Source organism: Numida meleagris, chromosome 4, assembly GCF_002078875.1.
Source record: "Numida meleagris isolate 19003 breed g44 Domestic line chromosome 4, NumMel1.0, whole genome shotgun sequence".
Classification (NCBI taxonomy): Eukaryota; Metazoa; Chordata; class Aves; order Galliformes; family Numididae; genus Numida; species Numida meleagris.
The window spans coordinates 9,739,235-9,766,301 of NC_034412.1; the positions used below are offsets into that span (position 1 = coordinate 9,739,235).

General features: G+C 46.5%; 1 protein-coding gene across 15 annotated transcripts in view; it reads left to right on the top strand.

Moving 5' to 3' along the window:
* LPP (LIM domain containing preferred translocation partner in lipoma) overlaps nucleotides 1–27,067 on the top strand; it is a 316,729-nt gene that overhangs the window by 140,213 nt on the left and 149,449 nt on the right. For all 15 annotated transcript variants that reach the window (XM_021396526.1, XM_021396525.1, XM_021396524.1 and 12 more), the window contains 2 exons: nucleotides 2,168–2,277; nucleotides 19,508–19,630. In XM_021396526.1, the coding sequence (XP_021252201.1) occupies nucleotides 2,168–2,277; nucleotides 19,508–19,630 (233 nt within the window). The remainder of the gene's footprint in view (nucleotides 1–2,167; nucleotides 2,278–19,507; nucleotides 19,631–27,067) is intronic.

Genomic DNA, 27,067 nt, shown 5'->3' on the forward strand with positions numbered 1-27,067 from the left:
AGTTGAATTTGTTTGCAAAATCACATTGGTTTGCTGAAGGTTCATTTTCAAAGCAAAGGAAAAAAGTTTACTTGGCATTCCAGCATCACAGCATTTTTAGCATGAAACACTGAAGATAATCATTTCAAAATATTTCTTCCTTTGTTTTTATTCCGTATTGTATTTCGTATGATTTGAAATAAAAGGCAGGATTAATTATAGAGCAAAGAGGAGATACTGCAGATGTCATTGTGCTTTTTTTTTTTTTTTAAATTGGTCTTGAACTCTATAATTTCACGAGCCAGTAGGTTTCACAGGGTTTTGTGTATTGGAGCAACATGGTTGTCTTAAATTAGTTTTCAATGTGTTGTTTTCAAACTGTCTTGGTGCATCTGTATTTAGGACAATACTTTCGTAGGGATTCCAAAGTTTTTGGTGTGGGTTGTTGCTCTTGCTGTGCTCACTTTAAACCAGGAAGAAATTGATTTCCTGGGAAATAAGATCCCTGAAAGTTCTAGAGGGGGTTGGTGCCTTTCAGAGAGCTCATGGCTTCAGGAGGTTTGAAATAGAACAGAATAGCTTCCCAGGGCTGCAGCCTGTCCTGCTTCCCTTGGCAAAGAGCTGGAGGGTGCTGCTGGTGCCCATGCCCTGTGGAGCTCAGCCCTGCCCATCCAACAACCCTTTTTGGCAGCTCTATCCAGAGCAGGCGGTTGGAACCGCTGCTTGGCCACTGGGGCTGGTGCTGGGGATCCCATAGTAGGCAGGAAAATGCTGCATCAAGATGTGGAGGGTCAGCAGGGAGCTTGTGTTTCCTCACCGAAAGGGTTAAAACCCTCTAAGAGCCACAACACCAAGACACGTGAAATACTCCATTTTGATGTGCTTACCTTAAACGTATGTTGCAAATGCGCACAGGAGAACCGGCAGTAAACAGCTCCACTTGCAGCATAAAGCTTTATGAGAGGAAATAAAAATATACCAAAGTGGTCCAAATTAGAGGTAGCTGCCTCCCCAGGAGCCAAATCCGGTGCTAGTGGCAAGCTCCCCGTGTTCCATCTTTGGGAGGTGCTTTCAGAGCCTGCTGTCCTGCTGCCCGTGCTGCTCTGCCCACATTCCCTCCTTCGTGCTCCCACCCTCTTTAAGCTCTCAGGAGCGGTCTTTCCTGGCTTCACAGTGTGCTGCTTTGTATTTGCATCTGCACTTTCAGAAGTTTAAGACAAAGCAAATTTATAGTGGAGATATTTTATACATCAGTCCCACATGAAAGGCCTCCTCAGGGTTGAAAAAGATGGGTGCTTCTGAATTTGCAACTGGCCCACCACTTACTTGGCTGTTGTCACTAAGAAGAGCCTGTGAATTTCCCAGCAGTTTGTTACGCGAAGCTACGAGGTCCCTATAGGAAAGGGAAACGCAAAGAGCGTGGCTGCCTGCCAGCAGCAGAGATGCAGAAGACGAGCTGAAGAACATCATTTTTAAGCTGGCAAAACACAAAGGTCTCTTAGGCTCCATGACAGAAGAGGGGACATTGGCTCTCATGGCTCCAGCTGCTGTTATTCCAGGGAAGCTTGTAGGGTGTTGGAATTGTGCTTGGTGCTCCATCTCCAGCCCTCCGAGTGTTCTCTTCAGCAGGGAGTCCTTGCTTGCAGTCAGCATCTGGTAGTCTTAATGACCAAAAGTGCTGGCATCATGCAGCACAGGAGGGAAGTGAATTGGGTGGGATCCATTGCAAGGATGGATCCCCTGGAGGACTCCTTTGGATGTGGGTTATTCCTTAGTCCAAGTTCTGCAGCCACCTGCAGCAGTTTTAAATGAGACGTGAGCTTTGGTGAGTGCAGCCACATGCTGCTGCCTTCAGGCGGTGTGGCAAGTCACCTGTGGTTCTGCTGGGTTCTGAGAACTGCTAAGCAATCTGCAAACGTTAGTGAGCCATCATAGCCATCTCCTGCAGCACTGAGGGGTACAGCTGAGTAGGCAGTGGTTAAATGATGTGTTGATTGCCATAGAGGCATAGCAGTGAGTATTGCACGAGTTACCCAAGGGCCCAGGCACCAAGTACCTGCTCCATCCCCCTCCTCCCTCTCTACGTACCTTCTTTCTCTCTGGGCAGAAGAGAGATGCTCTGAAATGGTGTGGGAAAATGCTGGTGCTCTGTGGTGAGCCTAACTTCTCTCTATTCTCTCTCTCCTAGGAGACTTCCTTCCTCCACCTCCGCCTCCTGTTGATGACCTCGGGAATATCACATCACAAGGTGCCTTTCCCCCGCCTCCCCCTCTGGAAGATGTTGCTTTCAATGTGCAGGTAAGAAGACAAGAGTTATACTGGGAGCGCAGAACTGATCCAAAAGGGTTGTGGAAATAAACATATGGTAATAAAACAAGGTGGCAAAGTGCTGTGGTTTGAAACGACGTGTCAGGAACAACCAAGTCAGTATTAGCAAGTTCTGTTTCCCAAGCAGGGAATATTTCCATTCAAAACTTACTGGGCTATTAAAGGATTTTTCCCATCCGGCCTGAATTAGAAAACTAATTGCATTATGCCCTTGTGATAGTGGATGGGAGTGAAACCTTCCCAGAATGAATTGTTTTTTGGAAGGGCCATCTCCTTCCACTGACTGCGGAGAGACTTTAGGGCAGTAATCTGATCCTAAAAGTGCTTTGTTTAGATGCCTAAAATTAAATGAAGCAAATAATCCTTGGCTCAGACTCCAGTGATGTCACTGGGACCCTGCTTTTGCTGGGTTGGATCTTCTAGATTGGCCGTCTGGATGGAAGCAAAACTTTTAAGATGCGATGGCATGTGCTGCGTGGATGGGAGACACGGGCACCTTTGTGCAGACATCGCAGGCTCACCTGGCATGCTGGTCCTGCTGTGTTAGGTCAGGAAAGCTGTGTACAAACCGCAGAGACAGGTGGTCAGGGTGATGCAGGAGCAAGGAGTTGATATCTTGTCACTGGAGACCAGAAGAGTTTAGTTCGTTAGCTGAGCAAAAAGAAGGCTGTGGCTGCCAAATTAAAATATGTCTGCGGAATGAACACTGGGGAGGGAGGAGAACTATTTCACCTCTTGATGTAGGTGAGCCTGAGAGGAGGCAGGTGGGCAGACACTGAACAGGGTCCAAGAGGCCAGGCTTCGTTTCTGACACTGCAGAGTCTATTCATCCACCCTATGCCTCTGTAAAAAGAAAGCAGTTCTCTCCTGCATGGGCTTCCTGCGATCTCTTGCCTGTAGCAAAGTGTTCAGGTGCTACCACAACGTCCAAGCGTGTTCCTGCAGTGGGTTCAGCATTGGAAGGATCCATGGAGAGGGAAAGGGTTAAAGACAATTATGTTCCCCACTGCCAGGAAAGGCTGCGGCCATTGGGATGTGAGCCATGTGAGGAGCACGGCTTTTGCCAGCCTTGGGGGAATGAAGCAATTCCCCAGCAAGTATTGCTATGTCTCTATCTCTCCAAGAAGTCCCCAGGGAGCCAGGCACTGGGAAGTGACCCTGCTGCCTCCCTGCTTCCCCAGGGCCTGCCACAGCCCCAGGGGGGCTTCCCAGAGAGGAAACCCAGCCACGTTCATCAAGAGAGGCTCATGCCTTCTGATCCTTGTGCCTCATTCATCGGGCTGAAGATGTGCCTGAGCTGCACGGGGCTCTTGCTGGAACTGGCCTGTTGGTAGAACCAGCAGCTGGGCTGGCTGTGCCTGCTGAGCTCACGAAATTGCTGTTTGTCACACCCTTTCTCTCTGATTTTGGGAAGCTGGAGCTGGAGCAGCGTTAGCAGGTTTGGTTAGAGGTGTTTGGTTAGAGCTGGATTCCTGCACCGGACAGCCTGGTCAGGGAGAAGCAGAGCCTGGAGGGGCATCCCTGCATGCCACCACTTCCCATTGTGCTCTGCACAGCTAACACATAGTCTCGTCTTTCATCTGTGCTCACTCGTCTTCTTTTTCCCTTTCCTTTTCTTTCCATCTTCAGTGAAAGAGATTGGGAGCATAAGTTAGTGCAAATCAGGATCTGCTGCTGCAGGATCAGCTCCTTATCTTGTGGGAGCAGCAAATGCAAGAAGGACTGCTGGGAAGTTGAGGAGGAAAAGGGCAAATAATAGAATCACAGAATCATTATGGTTGGAAAAGATCTCTAAGATCGCCAACTCCAACCCATCCCCACCATGCCCACTGACCACGTCCCTCAGTGCCACATCTCCACGGTTCTTGAACACCTCCAGGGATAGTGACTCCCCCACCTCCCCGGCAGCCTGTGCCAGTGTCTCACTGCTCTTTCTGAGAAAAAATGTTTTCCTAATAACCAACCTATGGCAATGGAGAAAGCTGTTCGATGCCTGTGGGTACTGAATGTGCCTGCAGACGGAGGTTGCCCTGTTGATGGGGCAGGTTGAATGGTGGCCATGCTTGTTGGGCTGCCAGCTTTCAGGTGCTCCCTCAGAGCAGCTCAACACAAAGGCAGCACTCTCATGCATGTGTGCTTGACTGGGCTCCAACAAACTGAAGCTGGACTTGGTTCTGCACTCTGCCATCAAACCCCATCATCTCTGAGCCTCGGTTTTCTCTCTGTTGAATGCACGTGCCAGAGCTGGAAATGTATCAGCCTCCTTACAACAGGACATCCTCTGGATGGCAGAGGATTTCACTCCAATGAGAGTTTGTGAAAAATGTGCACTGTGGCTCCAGGTAAAACTTTTTACACTATGTGTTGATGAGGGCAGCAGCAGATATATGGTCAGTTTATTATCTTTTCATGCACTGCTGTTAGCTAACGGCTGAAAGCCGCACACATTATTGCAGTTTAAGTTGTAGCTTGTGGAGCAGCAGTTAAAATAATAATGCCCAGTTTTCATAGGGCTGTTTATCTCTGGATCTGTGTTTGGACAGCGGAGCTGGCTGCTGAGGATTGGATCCAAAAAGGTACTTTGGTATCTGACTTCGCTCTAGGTGCCTGAACTGAGGTCTGGGCCACGAAATACTTTTGCAATAGATCTGGCCTTTTCCTGTAATTTCTGTTTGTTCATCTAGATGCATCACGTTCCGAATGGCAGCAGGGCTGGGGAGAAAAGGGGAAGGAAATTTCAACTCTTTTCCTATTAACTGTAAATGCTTCAGGAAAAACAAAAAAAAAGAAAGAAAAAAACGTTTAGTTTAAAAACCAGCATGCTGTAGCTGGGGTCAGCTGCGTTGGGAAGTTCCCCTTCGGCTGAAGGCGGTGGTGATGGCAGGGGTTTGTTCCGAGGGCGCGGCGATGGCATGTTTGACAAATAAGGACATAGCAAAGAGGCTTTTGCCACGTTGGCTTGTGCTCAGTTTAAAAGAAAAAAAAAAAATTCTGGACGGGAAGAAAAATGAAATCACTGTTTGTCAAAGGGAAATAGATAGATGTGGGAGGCAGGGAGATTTCGTTCTTCGTTTTGCCTTCTGCTCTCCAAAAAGGCACTCTGAGAAGGCCAGGGAAAGCACAGACGTGAGCAGCTCGCTCAAGTGCCCGGCTCTGCTCGCAGTGGGACCCTTGCTAACAGCAGTGGCTCTGTGGGATGGCACCTGCACAGGGTGATGTGAACAGCCTGTCCCTACCCTGCCTTCCCCCGAGGACCTCAGGCAGAGCCCAGCAGTGGGGGCTGCAGCTCTCCATGAGCCTCTGCTGGAACTCCCAGCTGTCCTTGCCCTCAGGTCCCAATCTTGGAGCAGCCGCAGCTTTTACTGCTAATTACCCCCAGGTGCCTTGTCTGCAGCACAGATCTGATGTTCATTTGGGACCTTAGCTGAAACCCAAGCAGAGATTGTGCTCAGCTCAGAGATCGCATCTCTCCTGACAGCCCCTGGCTGTTATCAGCATGTGTTTTATTGACGGGCCACAAAGCCCTTCACAAAAGAAACGCCGGTCAGTGCCTGATAAGGAAGCTGCAGCAGGGAAAGTGATGTGCCTGGGTCACCGGGCTGACCAGCACGGGCTGAGAATAGTGCCCAGATCCTGCATCCTGAGCAATTGTTGCCTGCCTCCCTGAGCAAGCTCTGCTGCTGTCTTTTCCAGAAAAACGTTTTGGTGTTTTCAGTTTGGAGCGTCTATTTTGAGAAGGCACTGGGGAAAGAAAGAGCGTGGGGTGCTGCCTGGGATCGCCCATCTCCTGCTCTGCTGGGCTCTGCCTGCGGTGGGGCTTGCTCGAAATCGCCTTCCTTTGAACGCTTGGAGAAGCCAAGAAGACCAAAGAGATCAGAAAGTGTGTTCAGCCTCCCTCTAGTGCTAGATTTTGTTAATCATCGGGTTTACGGGCCTGGGCTTAGGTGCTCGCTAGCGAGGAGCATCCGTGTTGCTGATGGCCGCTGTGCTCCTCCAAGGAGCAGGCACTCCTGAAGCCTCTGCAGATCGAGCCCCGCTCTGTGTGCACAGCTTTCATTTGCAGAGCCTGTGTCTGCAGGTTTCTGTGGCTCCTAACCTGATTTATTAAAATCCATGTGATAAGCAACTGCCTTTTATCTAAATTGAAGCCGTGTCCAACAGTATGAATAAATTACCTGGTGATGTTAGCCCTCTTATTCAAACCTTGGCTTTGCAAGAATGCTTTTGATCTGTCTCCCTCCTTCTGCTGTCCTCGTGTGTTTGAGGCATGGCAATGGGCTGTGTTCTGAGTTTGAGCAAATCACATGCGTGTTCCCTGCATGGCTGAGGGCTCACTGGCTCCCTTCAGGCTGGTGTGTGTTTGTTCTTATAGGGCTCTCTGGGCACTAAGGTAAGAAAATCAGTAATACAAAGCCTGTATATGTTGGTGAACATCTGTATATCTCATATACATGTTTATATATACACACAGTATATATAAAAGAAATGCATAATGAGCAGGGATGTAGAGCAGGCCTACATGTTACAGGGGAACAAGCATGCACATTTTATCCCCGCTGCTTTTTTATCCCTGTCTGCGGGTAGCGTGACCGGTAAATGCAGGATCACAAGCGCAAGGGAACACTGAGCGTGTCTTTCACTCTCCTCTTGATGCAGCCCATCTTATACGCATGTTTGTTTTACAATGCCAAACCACATTCTATTTTAAATCTATAATGAAACTCTGTTCCCATCTATGTAACTTTCCAATCCGTACTCTCTTCAGAATAGACAAAGATGGTTATTATAAACCACAAATTTTAGAGAAAGGGTAAACTGGAAAAGTTTTAATTGTGCAGCGTAAGCCTGCCATTCATCTTTCTGCCTGGCTATTAATATCTTGGCAATGTTATTGTGCAAAACAGCCTTTAATAGCTAAACCTCTCGGCAAGGACTACAAAGGAAGCAAGGATCCAAACAGTTAACTGTTCTCATTATTTTCATCATGGTTATTACTGCGTTATTTAATGTATTTGTTCTGGTATTGTTTCATGTAGTAGCAGCGGGCTGGGTGTGCCAGGACCCGTGCTGCTGCACGCTCGGGAGCGGGGCTGTGCTGGGGCTGCGAGACGCTTTCAGAGAAGGAACAGAAGTGGCTTTTGGTCATGTGCCATACGGCGGGTGATGAGGTGCAGGAGCAGAAGAAAGCAGCAGCTAATACAGTGCACATGTAAATAAGGGCACGGGCCCATCTGAAAGGTTGTAATAGGAAACAGGTCGGAGGGATTGCTGATTGTGGGGTTCAGAGATCATGGAGTCACAGAATCACGGCGGAGAGGTTAATCTGTGAGCTGGGTCATCCTCTCGTGGGCAACAGAGGCTTGAATGGGGTGAGTAAAGTGGGAGGCATGGAGAGCACGCAGAACAAAGCGGTAATTTTGTCCTCTCAGCCTGCAACGAACAACAGGAAGCAAAACCATCACTGCATCCAAGGTAGACTTATTTACACAGCTAGAAAACAGTTCATGAAAAAGAGGGAATTCTCCCATCATAGCAAATGAGCTGAAGGATGGAAGAGAGGGAGATAACATGATCAGTGTTGAAGACTTTTACATTCTTCTCATTTCTGAGTTCTATTCAAATCGTCTGTTGGATTAGGAGGTCCTAGGAAGGATCTTTTGCAGGATCGCTTGCTCTTGTGTCAAATCCTGGTAGGCTGTGTTGCATTAGGGAACTGTAATGCAGTGGCGAGACTAAGACAAACAGACTGTCAGTAGCAAAAGGAATTCTAAAAACTGCAGCAGAGACAAATTATTTTGCTTGTTCTGTGAAGCTGGCTGGGGCTGGAAGATGTGGTTTGAAAAGACGAAGCCTTTCCACAGGGCTTGGTTGTGGTGATAGGCTGGGATGTGACACAGCAGGCAGAAGTCAGATTCCCACCTTGATTTTGATGCCTTAAGTACTACAGTGTTGTGTGGGGACGAAGAAAGCTTTGGTCAACAGAGCTGAAAAGAAGTGCACGTATACTCGTTGTCTGTCTAAATTTGGTTTTGCAGCCCTGGATAATTTCAAAGAATAGGGCCAACTTCACCCTGTTCTAGGTCTATGCCTGGCATTTAAGTGATGTGGGTATGGAGAAGGTGGGAGCGCATCAAATCTCCAAGAGTGGAAGTGGCTCAAATGCAGGTTCTTGTCTCTATTTTTTAGTTTCTGTCACTTAAAAACACCAAGGCTTTGGCTGCCTTGACGGGTGGTTTTGGTGTCAGAAAGGGTTGTCTCTGCAAGGAGTGTGCAGTACAGTGACTGAGGAAGCAGAGAGGTGGTTGAAATAGCAGCAGAAAAGTGTTGTTGCAGCCAGAGCTGAAGGAATTTGTTCCAGGACAGAAAGGCAGGCATGGCTTTGAATGTTTGTTGCTATTAAATTCCATCTTTGCAGGACCATTCCCCACAGTTGCAATTTTCCGTTCTGATTAGCTGATGAAAATGCAGGATGTCGATTAGCTTTAATGCACAAAAAACAGGTAAGAAAGAGCATCTGGAAAACATCACATCATGTTTTTAGGGCTTTGTTTTCAGTTGTGTGAGAAGTAGGAATGTTTGGGAAAGCTGCAGCAGCTCCAAGCGTTGCTCGAACCAGCAAGCGACAGCTCCATTGGAGGTACTGCACAAGCATCTCCCATTCAGCAGTGCTGATCCACCGCTCTGTTCCTCTCCATCTCGTTGTTTCCGCATCTCTGTTTCACCATGGAAACAGCCTCCTGTCTCGTCACATCCCTGGTCTGGCCTTCATCCTCAGCTCTGTTACTCCGCTCATTCCTCACCTGCTCTCCCCACACCCGGCTCTGTGAATTCACCCTGTTCAGCCCTGCAGAACCCCTCTGTGTTTTCCCTGCAGATGTCACTGCCGAGGCCCACGGAGATGTTTGGTGTCAGCACTTCCCAGGGCTGATGGCAGGGCTGCCCCCCCACAGCAGCATTCAGTAGGTGCTAGCGCTGGGTGAGCCTCCTTTGAAAATTTAGGCTCAGAATATGTTTTCTGCGTTGAAGTAAATCCCGTTTGGCTTCTGTGGCTGTATTGGTTCCAAGGAGCAGTAGAGTTTGCAGAATCAGAGAATGGCTTGGGTTGGAAGGGACCTCAAAGATCATCTAGTTCCAACGCTCTTGCTGTGGGCAGGGTTGCCAACTGCTAGACCAAGCAAAAAAGTATTGTCCTGTGGTCTAATATGTACTGGGGACATCACGATTTCTGATGCACAGCTGCTTTCAGACATGAGTTCTTAATGAAAACCAACAACTTTCAGTCACTTATCTGCATATGGGCAGTATCGAGACAAACCTCAGAGCTCACTGGGAAGGAGCTGCATGCTGGGAATTCTCCTTGCAAGGTTTCATGGTGGTCTCTGGGCAGTGCAGATTTGATTGTGCAGATTTTGTGTCACTCAGATACTGTTTCTTCACCTGAGGTTCTTAGGCTTATCTGAGGCTGCCCCAAATGCATGTACCAAAGCTGAGGCCAGGCTTTCCTCTTCTCAGCTAGGACATGTAATAGATTTTTAACTTGACTGTTCTCAGAAAGCCAAACCTGAGCCATCCACTTCCATGTAGTTTTGTACATCCATTTTCCTGACACCTTGCCAGGCTCTCCAGGAGATTCTTGAATCCTTGCAAACTTTTTGGCGTGTACCCCTTCCTGTTACAGCAAAACAAGCAAACAAATTCCGAAATATGTTATATGTTTAACTTCGGCACTTGGAGCTTATTCAGACTGAGAAAACTGAACGGCCAATTTTATTGTATTTTATTTTATTTTTAGCAGTGATTTCATAATAGCTTCACAGCCTGCATACAGGAATGCATTCTCAAATTCAGAGAAGCTTGACTGTGTGCTTAAACTTCATTAAAGTTGATAGAACTTCAGCACATGTGTAAAATTAAGCATAAGCTTATGTTTTATACAGTCTCCTTGCAGGTGACACTAGCAGCTGCATATGGGTTTCCAACATGTGATTAAATTCCAAAAGGAGTTTTTAAAAACAGTTTTAGTCAACCTTAATTTTCTGAAATTGGTAGCTTTAACAAAACCTATCTTTTTTGATTAAAATTGCCTGAGACGTGTCCCTTTTTAAAAGCTCTTCATTTAACTGTCACAATATACAGATTTGTGTGGGATAGAGTTTGTTCATGTAAATTTAATTTCCAGTTAAAGTGGTACAAACACAAAGTGATTTCAGCAGATATCTGGGAACTCCACGGTGCCTTTGCTTTCAGCTCCTCAGATCTGGGGCCGGGCAGGGCCATAAGCTGCTTCACCTGGTCATCCAGAGAGGCCAAAGGCACCTGACATCAGGAGAGGGGGAAATCTTGAAAGTTGGTTCTAGTATTTAGAATCATCATAGAATTGTTTGAGTTGGAAGAGATCTTTAAAGGTCATCTGGCCAACTCCCTGCAATGAACAGGGACACCTACAGCTCCATTAGGGGCTCAGAGCCCCGTCCAGCCTGACCTCCAGGGACAGGGCACCCACCACCTTTCTGTGCAACCTGTGCCAGTGTCTCATCACCCTTGTTGTAAAAAACTTCTTCCTTATATCCAATCTAAATCTCCCCTCTTTTAGTTTGAAACCACTTTCCCTTGTCCTATCAGTTTAATTACCTTTGCTATTAAGCGTAAGTGAATATCTGTGTTATTTGTAATCAGTATCTATCTGGCTTCAGCTTGCTGTTTGTGGCGTGTTTTCCTATTTTTCTGGATTGGACAGTCCTGCGGTATCTGACATTTTCATTCTGGGAAGCTGTGTAGGTATAGCTATTGAGCTGCTCAATCTCCTTCATAAGTGATACCAAGCGAGCTCTGTACGTGTCTCGTTGTCAGCTGTTTCTACTTTTCTGGGGAGTCTCTCAAGTTTTTAAAACACTTCCTCCCAACCTGAACACAATATTTCAGTGTCAGATTCAACAAAAGTGTTGAAAGAAGAGAAATCACCAGTCGTTGACTCTGCACGTCTCTCACTCTGATATTGCACAGCACCGGGAAGGACAGAGCTGGAGCTGGGCATTTCTCCCCACCGGGTACAACTCCCTTCCAAGGGTAAGCTCCCTGGCACATCTCTGGGCACATTATTTCAGCCATGGGACTTGTAAAACTGACTCTTGGAGGTGGACCTTCCACATGTGGCTTCCATTCAGACAGCCTTTGGTGGAAAAGCATCCAAGATAAATCTTGTCAAAAATACGCGTCCCTTTTCTTGCCTCTCGCTGTCTTCAACCCATTCTTATTTGACAGTTCACTTAAAAGTTTTGGAGAAGAGTTTAGGAGCTGGTACAGTATTCTTGAAGAGGAAACAAAATGGAGAGTAAAAGCTGCTGTGCTCCAGGGCAACACGGCAAGATAGCATCCTCACCTCCTCTTGTGGCTGCTGGTCTTCCTCTGGCAGCGCCTTGGACACCAGATGTGTGCGTGTAGGCGTGCGTAATTCATGGCTTGTCAGACACGTCCTGTGCACTTGGAGGCATCCTCCTCTTCCCTCTTCTCTTATGCCAGAAAAGGAAAGAGGAAGATTATGGCTTGGCCAGGATGTGGAGGTTAAGGGATTTTCTACTCGTGGCCATTGCCATTGGATCTTTCATGAATGTGACTTCCATGGAGTAGGAGTGAGTAGAAAGGCCTTCCTTTACTGCAGTGGACACTTAATGAGCTGTTTGGTTTCTATAATCGATTGAACTTTGTATTGGGTAATTGGTTGCTCTTCGGTTATGGCTCCCATTGGAGGCAGATGATGAAATATCCAATATCTCCTCAGCTCTCAGTCTTTCTGTAAGCAGTGATACTCTGTGGGGAACATCAGCTCTGCTTGATGGCTAATTAGACATTAAGTTGTGGTAATATTGGAGCAGATTTTAAGTTGGCGGGAGAGTGGGCAAAGAAATGGGAAACTTTTAAGTCATCATAATTATCAATAACGAGTTCTAATGTGATTGTATTAATTAAAGGAAAAAGTATATATTCCCTGCTGCTGTACAGTTGGTTACAGTCACTGAAAGTCATGCTCAGTCAAAAGGATTTCATGGCCAATTCTTCTTCCCCTATGAGCAGAGAAGTAGTGCTGTCCTGCAGAAGGCATAAAGAAAAAGTTGATATATTCCACATTATATTGTATATTCTGCAGACGAACAAGAGAGTTTCACTAATTCAATTTAATTCCCAAGGACGAGTGATTGTAACTCCACTCGGAGAATATTAAATTGCCTTAATGGAAAAATAAACTGGTTTTATTCTCCCCCTTCTCTCCCCATCTTCCTCATTCAGCTTTCAAATAACTTTATGTGCCTCCTTAGTTTATTAATACACTTCTCATCTTGCTGCTGATTTAGCATCTGGTAGCACTTAGCACAGACAAGACTCCCAAGACTTTTGATCAGACATGTTAAGTAAACTATAGGAGCTGTCAGCTCTGCTGCTGGCAGATGTCGGATGGTGGGACTCCTCCTCTCCATCCATCCCCACACTTCTTCATCAAACCCATCCTGTTGCTTTCATGTGCCTCTTCCTTGTGTTCTAGCTGCCCCACAGTGTGAAGATCCTCCTGTTGACTAAAGAACACGTGCAGTTTCACTGTTTTTTACTAGTGCCGCAGTCTTGAAAGCCACATTTAGCCAATGTTGAAAAGTCCGGCACTTTCTTCCACGAGCAAAAGCCAGAGGTTGGAAGCCGAAAAAGGCCTTCTGTAGGTTTGGATGCTCATGGTGGCAACTGGATCCAGCATTTGGATCTGATGTAGTCAGGGTGTTCGTGCAGTGAAATTGGAACTGGAGATTTGATGGCTTTGGTGGTGATTTATCATCTTCTGGCTTGTTTTGTCAGGGCTGGAACAGCAAACGTAGAGAATGAAACAGCCGTTGAGGAGCTGCTTTGGCCCAGTGGATTAGTGTTCATCTGGTGGCCAGAAGGAGCTGGTTTAAGTTCCTCACTTACCCCGCCTGGTGCTCTGCAGCCCTTCGCTCCCAGTCCTCTACCTGGTTGCCCTGGGATCCAGCTGACAATGAGCTCCTCAGGACAGGATGTTTCCTCTGATATGTGAGCAGTGCCTATCAGACTGACCTCTAGGGAAATATAAAACATCGTTGTACAGATTCATAATGGGAATGAAGTCTTTGCTCTCTTTCTTACATGGATCCCAGGAGGCTGAGTGCAACTGACTGCATTTTCTGTCATCTCCGCTCCAAGGTGGGAAGAAGTGGGTTTCCAGGTGTTGGTCCAAACCCTGCACTAAGGCAGTGATCAGTTGTTAAACTGGAGAGACTGACACGTACCCACCAGCAGAAGGAGTGACTGCAGGGTGACAGCTGGCAAACAGAAAGCATGGTGGAGGCTTACTGGAGATGTAAATGTGCAGAGCCAAATCAGATCAGCAAGCGTCAATAGGCCAGACAAAGATGTAAAAGGGGGAGCACAGAGTATCATTTATTTATTTATTCACTTTTGAAGCATCTTCCTAGTTTTCTTCCACATGTTTCTCCAGCTGCCTTTGAAACCCATGTAAACTCACAGCAACCACAGTGTCATGTAGCAAAAGTAGCTCTGCGGCTCAGCAGCATGTTCTGTGATGAAACACCTAATTTGTGTTGTTTTGAAACTGATACCTTCTAGTTTCATGCTTTCTTCTTCTGTTATCTTTCTTTTTTTATCATTATTTATCCTTCTCGTTAGCCTCCTATACAACACTGAGGTTATGAATTGGTCTTTAAGATTTCGCAAGATGTTTCCTGGCTATGCTAGCAAATAACCTCTCTCCTTGTTCATTTGCCCAAGCTGTAAGCCTTGCAGTTCTCTACAATCCCTAGTTGCTTTAGAGACAAACCAATTAATCCTGATGGCACCCAGAGCTATTTACTGACGATAGAGTCATAGAATCATTAAGGTTGGAAGAGATGTCTGAGATCATCTAGTCCAATCGTCAACCCATCCACCCCATGCTCACTAGCCATGTCCCTCAGTGCCACATCTGCCCTTTTCTTCAACACCTCCAGGGGCAAATGATGGAAAGCATTTGGCATGTTGGCTGCGCGCTGCTGGGGCAGCAAGGTGGGCTCCTGCTGCATAGTGGCTCCCACACCCCCTCATTTAAGCCCCGTTGCAGGCAGCCCGATTTACGGACAGATCTTCAAAAGTGGCCAGAACTGCAGGAACATTGCTCGGTTAAAAGACATTTGTGTCAGAGAGACACTGAGCGTTGCCTTTGAACAGCCCACTTCAAACTTTTGAAGTGTTTTCCTTTGGTGCGGCTAGCATCCAGTGACACAAACCAGGTAAAACCACTGCATGCCTTAAAAAAGAAAGAGCAGGGGAAAAAATAAATCAAAACGCAACTTCCCTTTGGCTTTTATTCTTGATGTCATCAAAAGACTAAAAAGGATATTTCAGGCCTGGCTTCAGCTTGATGGAACAGCAGGGAAGTTCTTTTCTATTAGATCCTTGATACAATCACGTCTGGTGAAATCACTGCGGTCACATCTGCTGAAATCTTCCATCATTTCGGATTTGTTTCAAAAGATCCAATCTGTCTGTTTTTAAAGGGCACGACTAGTTTTCCAGCCTCTCCGTGGTGCCTGGAACAGCGATTTTGTATCAGTCAAACATCTTAGACCCTCCCGGCCTGGAGTGCTGCAGTGAGCTCTTGTCACCATGTGCGTGCTTGGTAGGGCAGCCTCTTCCAACTGCTTTCATTTACATCAGGGAATTTGAAACAAAATGTTTGCACTTGTCTTTAGGCTGAGGGGAGGATAGACACAGCAGCTCATGGTCTGGGTGCCTCATTTTCCTGTTGGATGCCTTTGAGGATGCATCTTGTTGCCACTGTGGTGGCTTTTTGTGCTTTACATGGCTCCTGTGACCTTGGAAGGAAGGCTGGGAAATTCTGTGGTGAAAAGGATGGGGAAGCAAGGGCGTGTGTTTGAAGAGGATCTTGCCTCTGGCAGTGGTATTGTTGGAGAACGTGCAAAGAGAGGGAAAAAGAAAACAACGCACAAATAGCAGTCTGAAGTGTGTCAAGACTGAATCACTTCTTTTCTTCTTCCTGGTTAAAACTTCTCACAGCTTCTTCTTGTAGGTACAGTTTGCCATCAAAACCAAACATCTTTCCCCTCCTTTCTCCCACTTGCCCTTGGCTAAAATAGGAAATAGGAGTCCCATCTTCCTTTCCCTGTCTGCAATTCTGTCTAGGCCCACTGCCTGGGGCCACGAGAGCTACTGGCTCCTTGTCTGGAGAGCCCTTTCCTTTGCTCTTCCTTCAGCGAGGATTCCCACAGCCTGCAGAGCATGGCAGACGGCTGCGGGGATGGAAGGAGGGGAAAGTGGAGGAAAGTTTTGCCAGCTCCAGGTTCCACAGCGTCTCTCAGCCAGTTTGGCTCCATCCCATCACCCAAAGGTACATCTGTACCTGTAGGACATTGCATTTCCCAGCAAGGGCAGCTTGCATTCTCCAGCACCAATGAAATGCACTCAGCTCTGCCTGCTTTGGACAAGCCTTGTGCCAAGCCAGTGGGTGGGAGGGAGGTGGATCTCAATATTGGAAGACAGCGCTGTAGTGAGCCCTGGTGCCCTAACCCTGATCTAATCCTAACCCATACACGTCTCTTGTCACAGGGGTAATGACTGTCCCAGGCTGCAGCACTGCATGGCAGCAAACAAGGCGAGGAGAAATGGGGAAACAGAGCACAGCAGAGAGGTTGGGTCTGGGCAGGGAGAGGAATTTGGGGCAGGAGCTGGGAGGGACATCTGGGAGCCAGATTCTTCTCCCTGACCCTATTGCAAGGAGCTGACGTGGACAAACAGCAATGTCCTTGCATCCCTGCCGTAACTTGCAAAGTGTAATAAGAGCAGGTGATCTAGGTTGTAGGAAAAGGTGCCCCTGGGGAAATCATAGTGCTTTTCATATCTTCCAGCTTGACAAGTAGTCCTCTGGCCTTTTTTAGCACAGTGAGCTCAGCTTTGAGGCCGCGCGTGCCCTCTGGACTGCATGCTCTGCACAGAGCTTCCCTTGGGGTGGCGAGGGGACCTGTGGCACTGCCTGGTGCTGGGCGGTAGGATTAGGGAAATGAAAGCCAGTTTTCATTGGAACGGCGTGGGTTGACAGGGCGCAGGAGTGGATTACCCTCGCAGCTGCTTGGAGCCGCACACCGGGAGTTCAGGGGCGGCCAACAAGGCAGGCAGCACGGCTCCGCTGTTTTTCTCTCTTCTGCCTCGCAGCAGGGACTGAGCCAGGGGGTGGGAGTGTAGGCGTTGCAGAAATGCACGTGAGTGGATAGTCTCTGGCGTGAGTAATTTGTTGGATGGGGTTGGTTTATGTTTGCTTTCTGTCGAACTCACGTTGGCCGGGCCAAAGATAGCATCCTTTTCCCTTTTTAAAGCCGTTTTTCCATATACTGGCTGGCTGAAAGGGAGCGTGCACAAGTGACTGCAGCGATGCAGTAAATCCGACAGAAATAGCAGGAGCGGTTCTTTCTGGTTCCAGCGCTCGTATTTGCGAAGTCGTTTGCTCACCCAGCACAGTTCCTCGGAGCTGAGCCCTGTCTGCGCCGACCTGTTGTGCCGTGGGACCCGGCGCTCGGGTTCTGTTCCAGAGCAATATCATAAAATTTTTATAGCGACGTCATGACAAAGAGCATGAGAACAGAAGTGAGTTAACCCTCTCTTACTGAAGTTTTACTGTCGCAAATTCTCCTCCTGTTCCCACGTGCAACAAATCCCTTGATGGATACTGGAGCTTGGAGAAAAATGCAAGACCTGTGGAGATGGGGAAGAGAGAGCAAGGAGAGAGCTGTCTGTGTGAGCACTGCTGTTTCTAAGAGGTACTCAAGGTCCAGTCCCATCCCCACAGGCCCCCACACACATCAGCAGCGTTATTCGTTGGCACTGTCGTACTGCATTCTGCTTCAGCATTTGGAGAATTGGGCTCTTCATCTACGCTGATTATATTTTAATTGAATAAATAAATCTTTTGCAGAGCCTGAAATCAATGGAGATATTTCCATGTTTGTGTTTCTTTTTTTTTTTTAATTTTATTTTTCTAGGTTTCCTAAGGACATTTAACTTTTACAACCTTACAACTTGCTCTGCAGTGTTTGCTAGTCAGCTATTGCATAATTGTTCTGGGGGGTGAGAACCTGGGAATAAAATGGCACAGAAATGCTAAGAAGCAGAATTGAAATCGGCTGATCTTCTAATCTGCTGCCATCTCTCCTCTCCAGGATCAGTGCTGTCCCAAAGCCAGGCACCAGGCAGCCCCTTCCTGGGCCCCACTCTTACTCCTGGTTCTGCCATTGACTTGCTCCGTGATTTATCTGTCCAGATGTGGGGGCCTTGGGTGCCCTTCACATCTCCCCCCTTTCCAGACTGGCTTTTGGCCACTTAGCTTAAAAATTCTCTGGAGTGGAGCAATCTCATGTTTTGAGTCTAGGAAGCCTGTGGCTGCCCTGCAGTTATTGTAGGCCAGCAATTGGAGGATGGAGAAAAAGCAAGCAAGAGCCATGAAGTGTGCTAGTAATGGAAAGGAAATTAGACTTTTTCAGGTTTAAAAATGCAGGTACCTACAGCTAGCCTGGAATAATGATCTGGGGCAATTCCTGCCTAAAGTAATTATTTTTTGAACAATAGTTTGGATGGAAAAACTTTGGCTTTATAATAAAAAGAAGTAAGAAAAATTGAATTTTTAAGTAGTTTCTAACCTGACTTTCAGCCTTTTAGATTATGTGTTCTTGCATAAAGCGCATTGAGGATTCCATTTTCATGTCAGTCAAGCCAAATTTATTGTAATCCAATAAGATTTAATCATCATTAGAAACTAATGAATGCCTTAGCACGTATAAGTTTGGCGGCTCACAGCCTCCCTGCTTTGCATAGGCTGTCTCTCTGACCAAGTTGCTGCTTACGTGTCGGATTCATGACTGGGGAGTTCTGTAAAACAGGTAATGATCTAGTGCTCCTTAAATGAAATTTAAATAAAACCTATCTGGAGCAGACAGTGAGCCAAAGGGAAAGGAAAATTTTTAGCTTGGAAAATTGAAGTCACTTGGTGAGAATGAAGGCAAACAGAGCTAGATTGTCTGTGGGGAAGTGCTGGTATGGTCTGTACCGGCATTACAGATTAAATTAGGTGAGATGTTATATAATTCTTTTGTATTTTTATTAGTGTAATAGTTACACTGCACTGAGCTCTGTAGCTGCATGTACATGGAGAGCTTCTGCCTGGGGAGTTTGTAGATAACTCAGACGGGAAAGAACAGAAGATAAATATTGACTGTGATTCAGGTTCAGAGAAGACTTTAAATGTGTATTATTTCACTTGACGCAAGAACTTCTGCTTCTATGCCTTCCCTAAGTGTGGCGAGGTGGGTACGCTCCTGGCATCACGCTTGTTGGGGATCCTTTGCTGGCCTCCTTGAACATTACTGTGGTCCATGGGGACCACTTTCTATCCTGTGGCACTGAGACCTGAGCTTTTTGTTCTTTGCTTCCAGAGTTGGGTAGTGGCGGTGAAAATTCATGTCTGTCCCCATTTGTGCAAATGTACTGACCATCCCGATACAAGTGGGGAGAGGCCAACTTAATAGCAGAGAGAAAGCAAGGTGAACTGGATTGAAAAGGGTTCCTGGATGTAGGTTGGTGTCTGCTCTGGTCATGGACTTCCCCAGATAATAACCCTTTTCCCAAGGGCCTTCATTGTATTGCTTTGTGACTCCTTATTTCAGATCATGCCCTTCACTTCGAGTCCACTAGAAATAAGCTGAACTTTTTTACTCCTCAAGGGAGTGATGGAAATTGTAAAGAAGTGTTGAATCAGACAGGTACAGCTAGCATGGATTGATTCAAAATAATAACAGGTGTGCAAGTGACTGGGTGCTGGTCTCAGCTTGCAGCTCCACTGCCTTTGTGCTCACCTCGGCAGCACATTGCTCTCCATGTTGTGTAATCCTCCAAGTCAACATAATGGGACCATAGTGGGAAGCACATGAAGAAAAGCCCCAAAGCAGCCTAAAATTTTATGACATGGAGCCTTCCTCCTCATCCCTGGTTCTGGGGGAGAGCTGTATCATTTCAACATGTTTGTCCCTGCAGCCTGAGAGTTATTGCTAGGGCATGGTGGCCGCTCTCTTTGAGGACAGTAAGAAACCATGTTCCAGGCCACGGTCTGAGTAACTGGAACTCTTCTTCTTTCTTCTTTAAGGTGAATCCTGGTGGCAAGACACTTGAGGAGAGGCGCTCCAGCCTAGATGCAGAGATCGACTCCCTGACCAGCATCCTGGCCGACCTAGAGAGCAGCTCTCCGTACAAACCTCGGATTCAACAGGTTGGTGGCATGTTGTGTAAACCCAGAGTGGGAAAGTGGCCAGAACCAACTGCTGGAGTCAATTTGCTAGCCGCCTGGTATTTGGTGAAAGCAGGCGTGCCAGTGTGTCCTGATAGCATCCAGATGTGGCTGTCAATGGGAAGAAGGGTGCAGCTGCTCCAAAGGGGCACCAGCTCAGAAGCTGCAGTACCTCTTAGCAAGGGGCCTCTGATCCCGATTGTTACACTGGCCGTGGAGATCGTTAGCAAAAAGTTAATGAAGAAAAAGACATTTCTTTTGCCCCAACTTTCTGTCAGCAATAGCTTGTGAATTAAAATCTGCTCGGTTCACAAATACTTTTACACATTTTTTCCCCTGTTTTGTTAACTTTTATCTGTCATGCTGTCAGAATGATCCAGGTACCTGCATCTCAAGTTGGTTTGTTTTTGTTGTGTGATCAATGGCAGTGACTCAGCTCAGAGTGGCTGTAGCCCAGCAAGGTGGGTCGCTATTCCCATTTAATCCACTGTGCCTAGGTGAGGACTGCAGGAGCCGCCTAATTTTTGTCACTAATATAGGTAGCGTTTGAGTGGAACTGTTTATGTTCTGGTAAGATGTCATCTCTTTATCAGAGGAAGTGGTGAAACCTTGATGGCACTGAAATAAGAGCAATTCATGTGATCTTGATAATCACCTCAGACATGTTTGTGCCCATTTGTGCAGCTCCTTCATGTCCTGTTCCCATGACTAGTCTCATTTCTTGTATGTACACGTGTCTGTAGGCATCTGTGCAGCTATGTTTGCCTTACCGGTGTCAGCTCCAACTAAAACCCTTTGATTCTGCTCAAAGGGAGAGTCAAGCAATGCGATGCACACCCACTATCCATACAGGTCATCTCTTCACTTTGTGGCTCTCACGACTCTTTTCACTGTTGCATTTGTTTTGAGTAATGCAGAAATGATACTTTTGAACAGAGCTAAAATAGTGATCAGAGTTCGTTTAGGTTTAAGGTGATGCTAAAGTATGTGAACTTAGCAAAAGCGGTGTTGAGTAGGATTGGTGCTAGCCCATCCCAGGTGTCTGTATGCAGGCAGGGCCTCTGTGTTCTGGCCACTTCTGTCCCTGCTGCAGGTACTGCCTGATAAACTCTTCCTTCATTCCAGCTGCATCTACACGATTGCTGCATAAGCTAACAGATATATCCGTATAAACAGTCTGATTTGGGTCAGTCAGTCAAAGGGAGCAACAGCGCAACCCAGATACCACTTGGTCCTCTTCCCAGTGGATTTTTTGTTGTTGCGACGAGTGAGACAAATCTCAACAGTGATTGTGCTCAGGCACCGTGTCAAGTAACCTGCGCTCATTTTGTTTGCGTGGACCAAACGGATACAAATGCACACTGGTACTGGGAAATACTTTACAGCATCAAAACCCTGTGAGAGAGTTAACTGGAAGAGATTGGCACTCACCCATTTTCCTTGGCAATGCCTGCAGTCAGCCACAGCGCCTTAGTAGAGACACGCAGCTCGTGTAACCACTTCTCTGAGTGTCTGCAGTTTTCTATCTGCCAGTACTGCTGACTGCTTCCTGATACTCTTTTCTTTGGGATCTGGCATCGTGTGAACAGATTGTTTCCCCGCTTTTATTTTGTACCCATCCTATTAAAAAAAATTCACAGAGTTCAAACGCAACGTTCTGCAGCATAATTAGAGTTACTGCACCTCGGAAGGCAGAACCCAAGTTTGGGACTGGCTCTGACTTCCCAAGCCCATCAACACGTGCTGCCAGTTGCACGTGTTTGTTCCTGTGACTTTTTGCTTGAGGTTCTGGTTGAGGATCTGGAGATCTGTCCTCCACCTGGGAATGGTGGGACGGTGCCAGTGCGTTACAATACCTGCGTGTGACGCAGTGGGCAAAAGGGCTGAATTTCATCTCTGGGACCAAATGCCAACGTTTTGTGTTCAGTTTATGAGACTTTTTTGGCATTCATTGGTTAACGTAGCGATGTCCCATGGAAAGTACAGTTACAGCAACTCCCAACTATAGCTGCTACAAAAAGAAAATGCCCGAGTTGAATGTGTCATTTACTGTAATTAAAAAGTACTCAGATGAGTCCTTGAAGGGTGGAATTAGAAGGTAAAGCTTTGATATTTTTCTTTGTTTGATCTGTACTAAGTATTAAAACTGGTGAGTCATTTGATGGTCTTATAGTAGGATAATAGATTAGGCTGCAAATTGTGAGGTACTTACTCAGAACATCGGTGCATTTATTGGATTACACCTCAGCTGACCTTCCCGAATGTATCAGGATAATGGCTGCACGGAGGAAGATAGAGTCACAACTTGTTTCGGAGATGTTTCTAGTTGTGCTTATGCAGTTAAAGCATTATAATAATTTTATAGGTATACCTTGCCCTTGGGGATACTCCTCTTATGGAACAAGAGGAATTTTATTGTTAGGTTTCTTTTTTTCTTCTCCTTTGATCTTCAAAATAGTTTTAAAGCAACATAAACTAAACTATAAAATTGTCCTCTCGTGCTGGAGTGGGAGTGATAGCAGGATTTGAGTGGCTTGCCCAACACAGCACGCCTTTGTTGGCATAAATTCAAAGAGAGAAGCTCTCCTGATCCTCGGTACGAGTTTGGGATTGCAATGGGAGGTGCCCCTGGAGCAGAGGGATTCGTATCCTCTTCATAGGTTTGGAAAGTCCAAACTACTTGTCAGACAGCGGGGGTCTACCGTCAACCCCAGACATTGCCCCAGGATGAGCCCATCACTACAAGCCTCTCTGGCTGAGTCACAGAAGCAGCCAAAATTGATTAAAATGCTGTTTCTTTTTCTTTTTTTTTTTCCTTTCCAAATTGCACATATCAAAAGCCAGCAGAAAATTGTAAGACTGAGTTGTTATCTTTGGCTGCAGCACAGCAGTGCCTGGGGATGCTTTCTCTCATGGGAGCTGCTGGGAGACACCGTGTTTCGTAAGTCCAGTTGGAGCTCATTTTCAGAACAGACCAAACAACACCTGAGCTCGGGAGGTGGCTGTGTGCTCTTCACCAGTCTCCTGGTGTTGAGGTTGAATTGGAGAGGACTAAATCAGCCTGACGTAGGTATTGTTGGAAGAACTGCAGTTGCGTTATGACAAAATCTAATTAATGTTTTCCTCCTGTATGGTAAAATTCAGAACGGTTAGCATGATGTATAAAGTACAGAGATCTTCTTGTGTAGCTGTGATGTGTTTTCTGTTTACATATCACACCTTTAAATTGCAGTAACCCATTGGAAAGTTTAGAGGCAGAGAACCCACTGCAACTTTTAACAGTAAAAGGAGGTTGTGTAGGGAAGGCATGGAGGTGCATAAGTTCCATGGAAGGGAGCAGGGGCAATTCCTAACCCAGTGAACCCCAGCCTTGCTGCTGTGTGGATGCTGTGGTCATCCATCTCCTCTGTTAAAATGTATCTTCCCCAACTTAGAGGGATGTTTTTAAACTGTTCTGTTTAAACTCTGGCTTAGGAGATGAGTGCAGCTGTGCCTTAAGCAAAAAAAAAAAAAAAAAAAAAAAAAAAAAAAAAAAAAAAATCTTGCCAAATTTCAGCGCATAAACTAAATGTTTGCATTTTTTTTAAAACAAGAAAACTTTGTGACTCTGGAGAGAAAGCTTCCAGCAGAGGCTGTGAAAATGAAATACTGGAAATAGCAGCATATGAAAGCTCAGGATTTTTTGTCCCTGCTGTGAATTATGTATTGAATGCTGATTGCTTTGTTTGGAATCAGACACCTACCTTCTGAAACTCCTGGGTTTTATCCTGAATTTCCTGCAGATTGCTTGGCAAAATAGGACTTTGTGAGAGGTGTACCAGGCAATAAGATGTACCTGGTCCAATGGTAATGAGCCTTTTTAAAAAAAAAGCAAATAGCAGGTCACCAAAATTTATAGAGTATTCAACTAGAGAAAAAAAAATGCTTTGATGATCAAAATCAAATCTACTTATGTACAGCTCTCAGAGGCAGCTGCATCCAGAGGGACTCAGGAGACGTGTTTTGCTCCCACCTCCCACCACTGTGCAAAATGACCATGGACTGAGCATTTCTTTTGAGAGGAAGCTTTCCTTCCTCTCAAAATCTCTGTCTGTAGCTTGGCAACTATTTCCATGTGATTTGCCTCCTGTCCCCGTGTATGGCATCGAGCAAAATGAAACCTTGGTCTGGGTTAAGTCCTTTAGGTGATGTGGTTGGACAAATAATAAAGAGAAATAAAATATTTTTCTCATCTAACAAATGGGAGAAATGAAGGCAGGGTTAGGTGAGGTGTCTGAGGATGCATGCCTGTACCCTTGGCTCTGTACCATTGCCCCCAGTACTAGATATATCCACTATCCCACACTGCCAGCCTAGGCAAGCAATAGTTTGAAGGAAAAGAAACTCATTCTCAGTTTGAGCTGCAGAACAATAAAAAAGTAAATAAAACAAAATTAAAAATCAGCGATACATTTTCATTAAGTTCCAAACATACTGGGAAATAATGTCATCTAATGACTGGAATTTGAAAGGGATTTAAGTGTTTGACAGTGTTGGATGTTATTCCATCACTCCTTTTGACAACTGATTGGGGATTGCAAAAACAGTGAAAAGGCAATGGGCTTATTTTCTTGCAGAGTGATGAGAGAGGTCTGGAAACCACAAAGCAAAGCAAAATGCTGCGCACTGAACAGTCCTAGGAGCACTCTTTCATGTGCATTCCTAATTTTAATGCCTCATTTCTATCCAGTCCAGGAATGCACAGCTAAAGGTTTGGGGGTTTTATTTTTGTTTACATGGAGCTGGATCTCCAACCATGAATGAAGCTTCCCAGGCAGCACGGAGCACAGCATTCCTCAGCATTGGAGGGAGAAAGCCCTATGGTTTCTCTTGGTGTGGGCTGCGGGATTGGCACATGGGCTCTGTAAAAGACAGGCTGCTGCAGCTCTCTTCAGAACAGCCCCTGCAAATTCACAAGTCCAAGCTCAGAGTCTGATTTCCTTGTTCTGTTAACTTACAGAGCCTGGTTTGTTACGTTGGGCTTCGCAGGCATGGTCTGCACAATGTTTACTATTTCAGTTGTTGGGGACAATTTGATAGGATGAGAGGAAATGGTTTCAAACTAAAAGAGAGGAGGTTTAGATTGGACATAAGGAAGATGTTTTTTACACTAAGGGTGGTGAGGCACTGTCAGAGGTTGCCCAGAGAGGCAGTGGGTGCCCCGTCCCTGGAGACACCCAAGGTCAGGCTGGATGGGGCTCTGAGCACCTGATGGAGCTGTAGTGTCCCTGTGCATTGCAGGGAGTTGGACCTGGTGGCCTTTAAGTGTCCCTTCCAACTCAAAAGGTTTTATGATTTTCTTTCTTTTAAGAAAGAGAACGTAGGGGTTCAAGCAGATGGAGATTCATTTTGCAGGTTCTGAGTTAATTGTCCCCTCCTGTAGCATTTGGGTGACAGAAAGAGTTGGCGGTTCCTGAGTTATGGGTCTTGGTGGGATTTGGCTGTTTCAGGTATTCAGAAAGTTGCCAAGACTTTTTCAGTGTTACGTGGGCTGAAACTGAGTGCTCCCACTGGTGGCTTTGTACCGTGTACAAAATCCATGTAGATTACAGAAGCAGGAAAGGAAGCATCCCGTCTGGAGCCAGCTCCGTGGGTTCCACCAGCAGTTAAGAAGGAAAGCCTTCACATCCAGGAAACCCCCTTCTTCCTGCAGCTCCCATCCCCAAGGGCAGAGCGGCAGCGGCAGCTGCGATGGTCCCAAGATGACAGCTTTCCAGGAGTGCCGCTGCTGGCAGGACACGTCTGACAGAGGAGCACACACAAGGCACGGACGTTGGGCCATGTGCGTGTGAACGGAGAGGCTCAGCCAGTGGATGATCTCAGCACGCTGGGTTTGGCTGTCGGCACAAGGAGGGGACCCTTCCTGTGCTCCGCAGCTCGGCCGGTGCATGCAGCAGGAGGATGCTGCTGTGATTAGCAGATGCTTGAATCGGTTGCATCTGCTGGTACGTATTAAACCATAATCCTTTTGTTAAGAGCATGTCCGGGAAGATTTTTAAAGAAAATTTTCTGAGATCCCAGATTATCAGCTCGTCACAGATGAGCAGGATAAGAGTGACCTTTGCAGGGTATTATTTCTTTCTGCGGCACTATCATCAGAGTGAAAATAAAACACCACTACTCCTGCTTTCCTTTTTTTTTCTGGTGCACAACCAAGATCACAAAAATCCTGCTTTTCCATTTCCCCTTTGCTTTTTTTTTTTTTTTTTTTTGGTATTCATTTGGGTTTTCTGCCTACGTGCTTGGCTCCAGCCTTAGCTGACGACTGGTATTGGATATATTGAACTTTAAAATCTGTGCAGACATCTCAAATTTGTGTGTGGATAAAGGCAAACATTTACTTTGGGAACAGTGATAAAAAAGCAAATAGTACCTCATAATTTGGTCTTTTTTTCCTTCTGCATTCATGATTGTTTTGCTGTGAGTGGGTGAGAGCTGGGCTCTTACATTCTAAAGCCATTCAAGGCCTTCTGCCTATTGTTAGATTCTGTTTTCTGTCTTTTTCCCCACAAGGGGACCAGGCTGCCGTGCACCGTCAGCTCAGGAAGCCTGTCATCATTTCCCCATCCTCAGTTTTTGGCGCTCGGTGCATTTGGCTCTCATCTCAAAGGGACCCTGCGCACTTCACGAGCTATCCACGTGCCCAACCAAGTGTTCCTACCCCTAGGGCACAGAGTGGCGCAGCACCGGGATGTGGGCTGCTGGCATCCTTGCATGGGTCGATGCCTCTGAGTACTTAGATGGTATCAGATTTACTGCCACAACAGCCCAGTGAAATACAAAAGCGTTGTTGCTCTTTCATGGGTGAGGTAGATGGGATGTCTTGGTTTGTGCATGGATCATCAGAGGAGCTGAGGCCAGACCACAGGCACCCTGTCACTCACTTACCCTCTTGAAACACATGCAGATGGATGGATAGAATTACCGAGTCGCTGAGGTTCGAAAAGATCACTGAGATCATGTAGTCCAACTGTCAACCCATCCCCACCATGCCCACTAACCACATCCCTCAGCGCCACATCTCCTCAGTTTTTGAACACCTCCAGGAATGGTGACTCCACCACCTTCCTGGGGCAGCCTGTGCCAGTGTCTCACCACTCTTTCTGGACCTGTACCACCATTTATCCCATCAGCATTTGAGGACTGGGAAGCTGTTTTCCCCACATGTGTAAGGCTGGAAGAAACTGAATTAAGTCAAACTTAGTCCTGTGGCACAAGTTAGTGATTCCTCTACATGCGTGGCATCCACTCTCCTGCATTGCAGGGAAATAGCTGGCACATTTCAGTTTGGATACTAGGAAAAACATCTTCCCAGGAAGAGTGGTGGTAGATTGGCACAGGCTGCCCAGGGAGGTGGTGGAGTCACCATCTCAAGAGCCA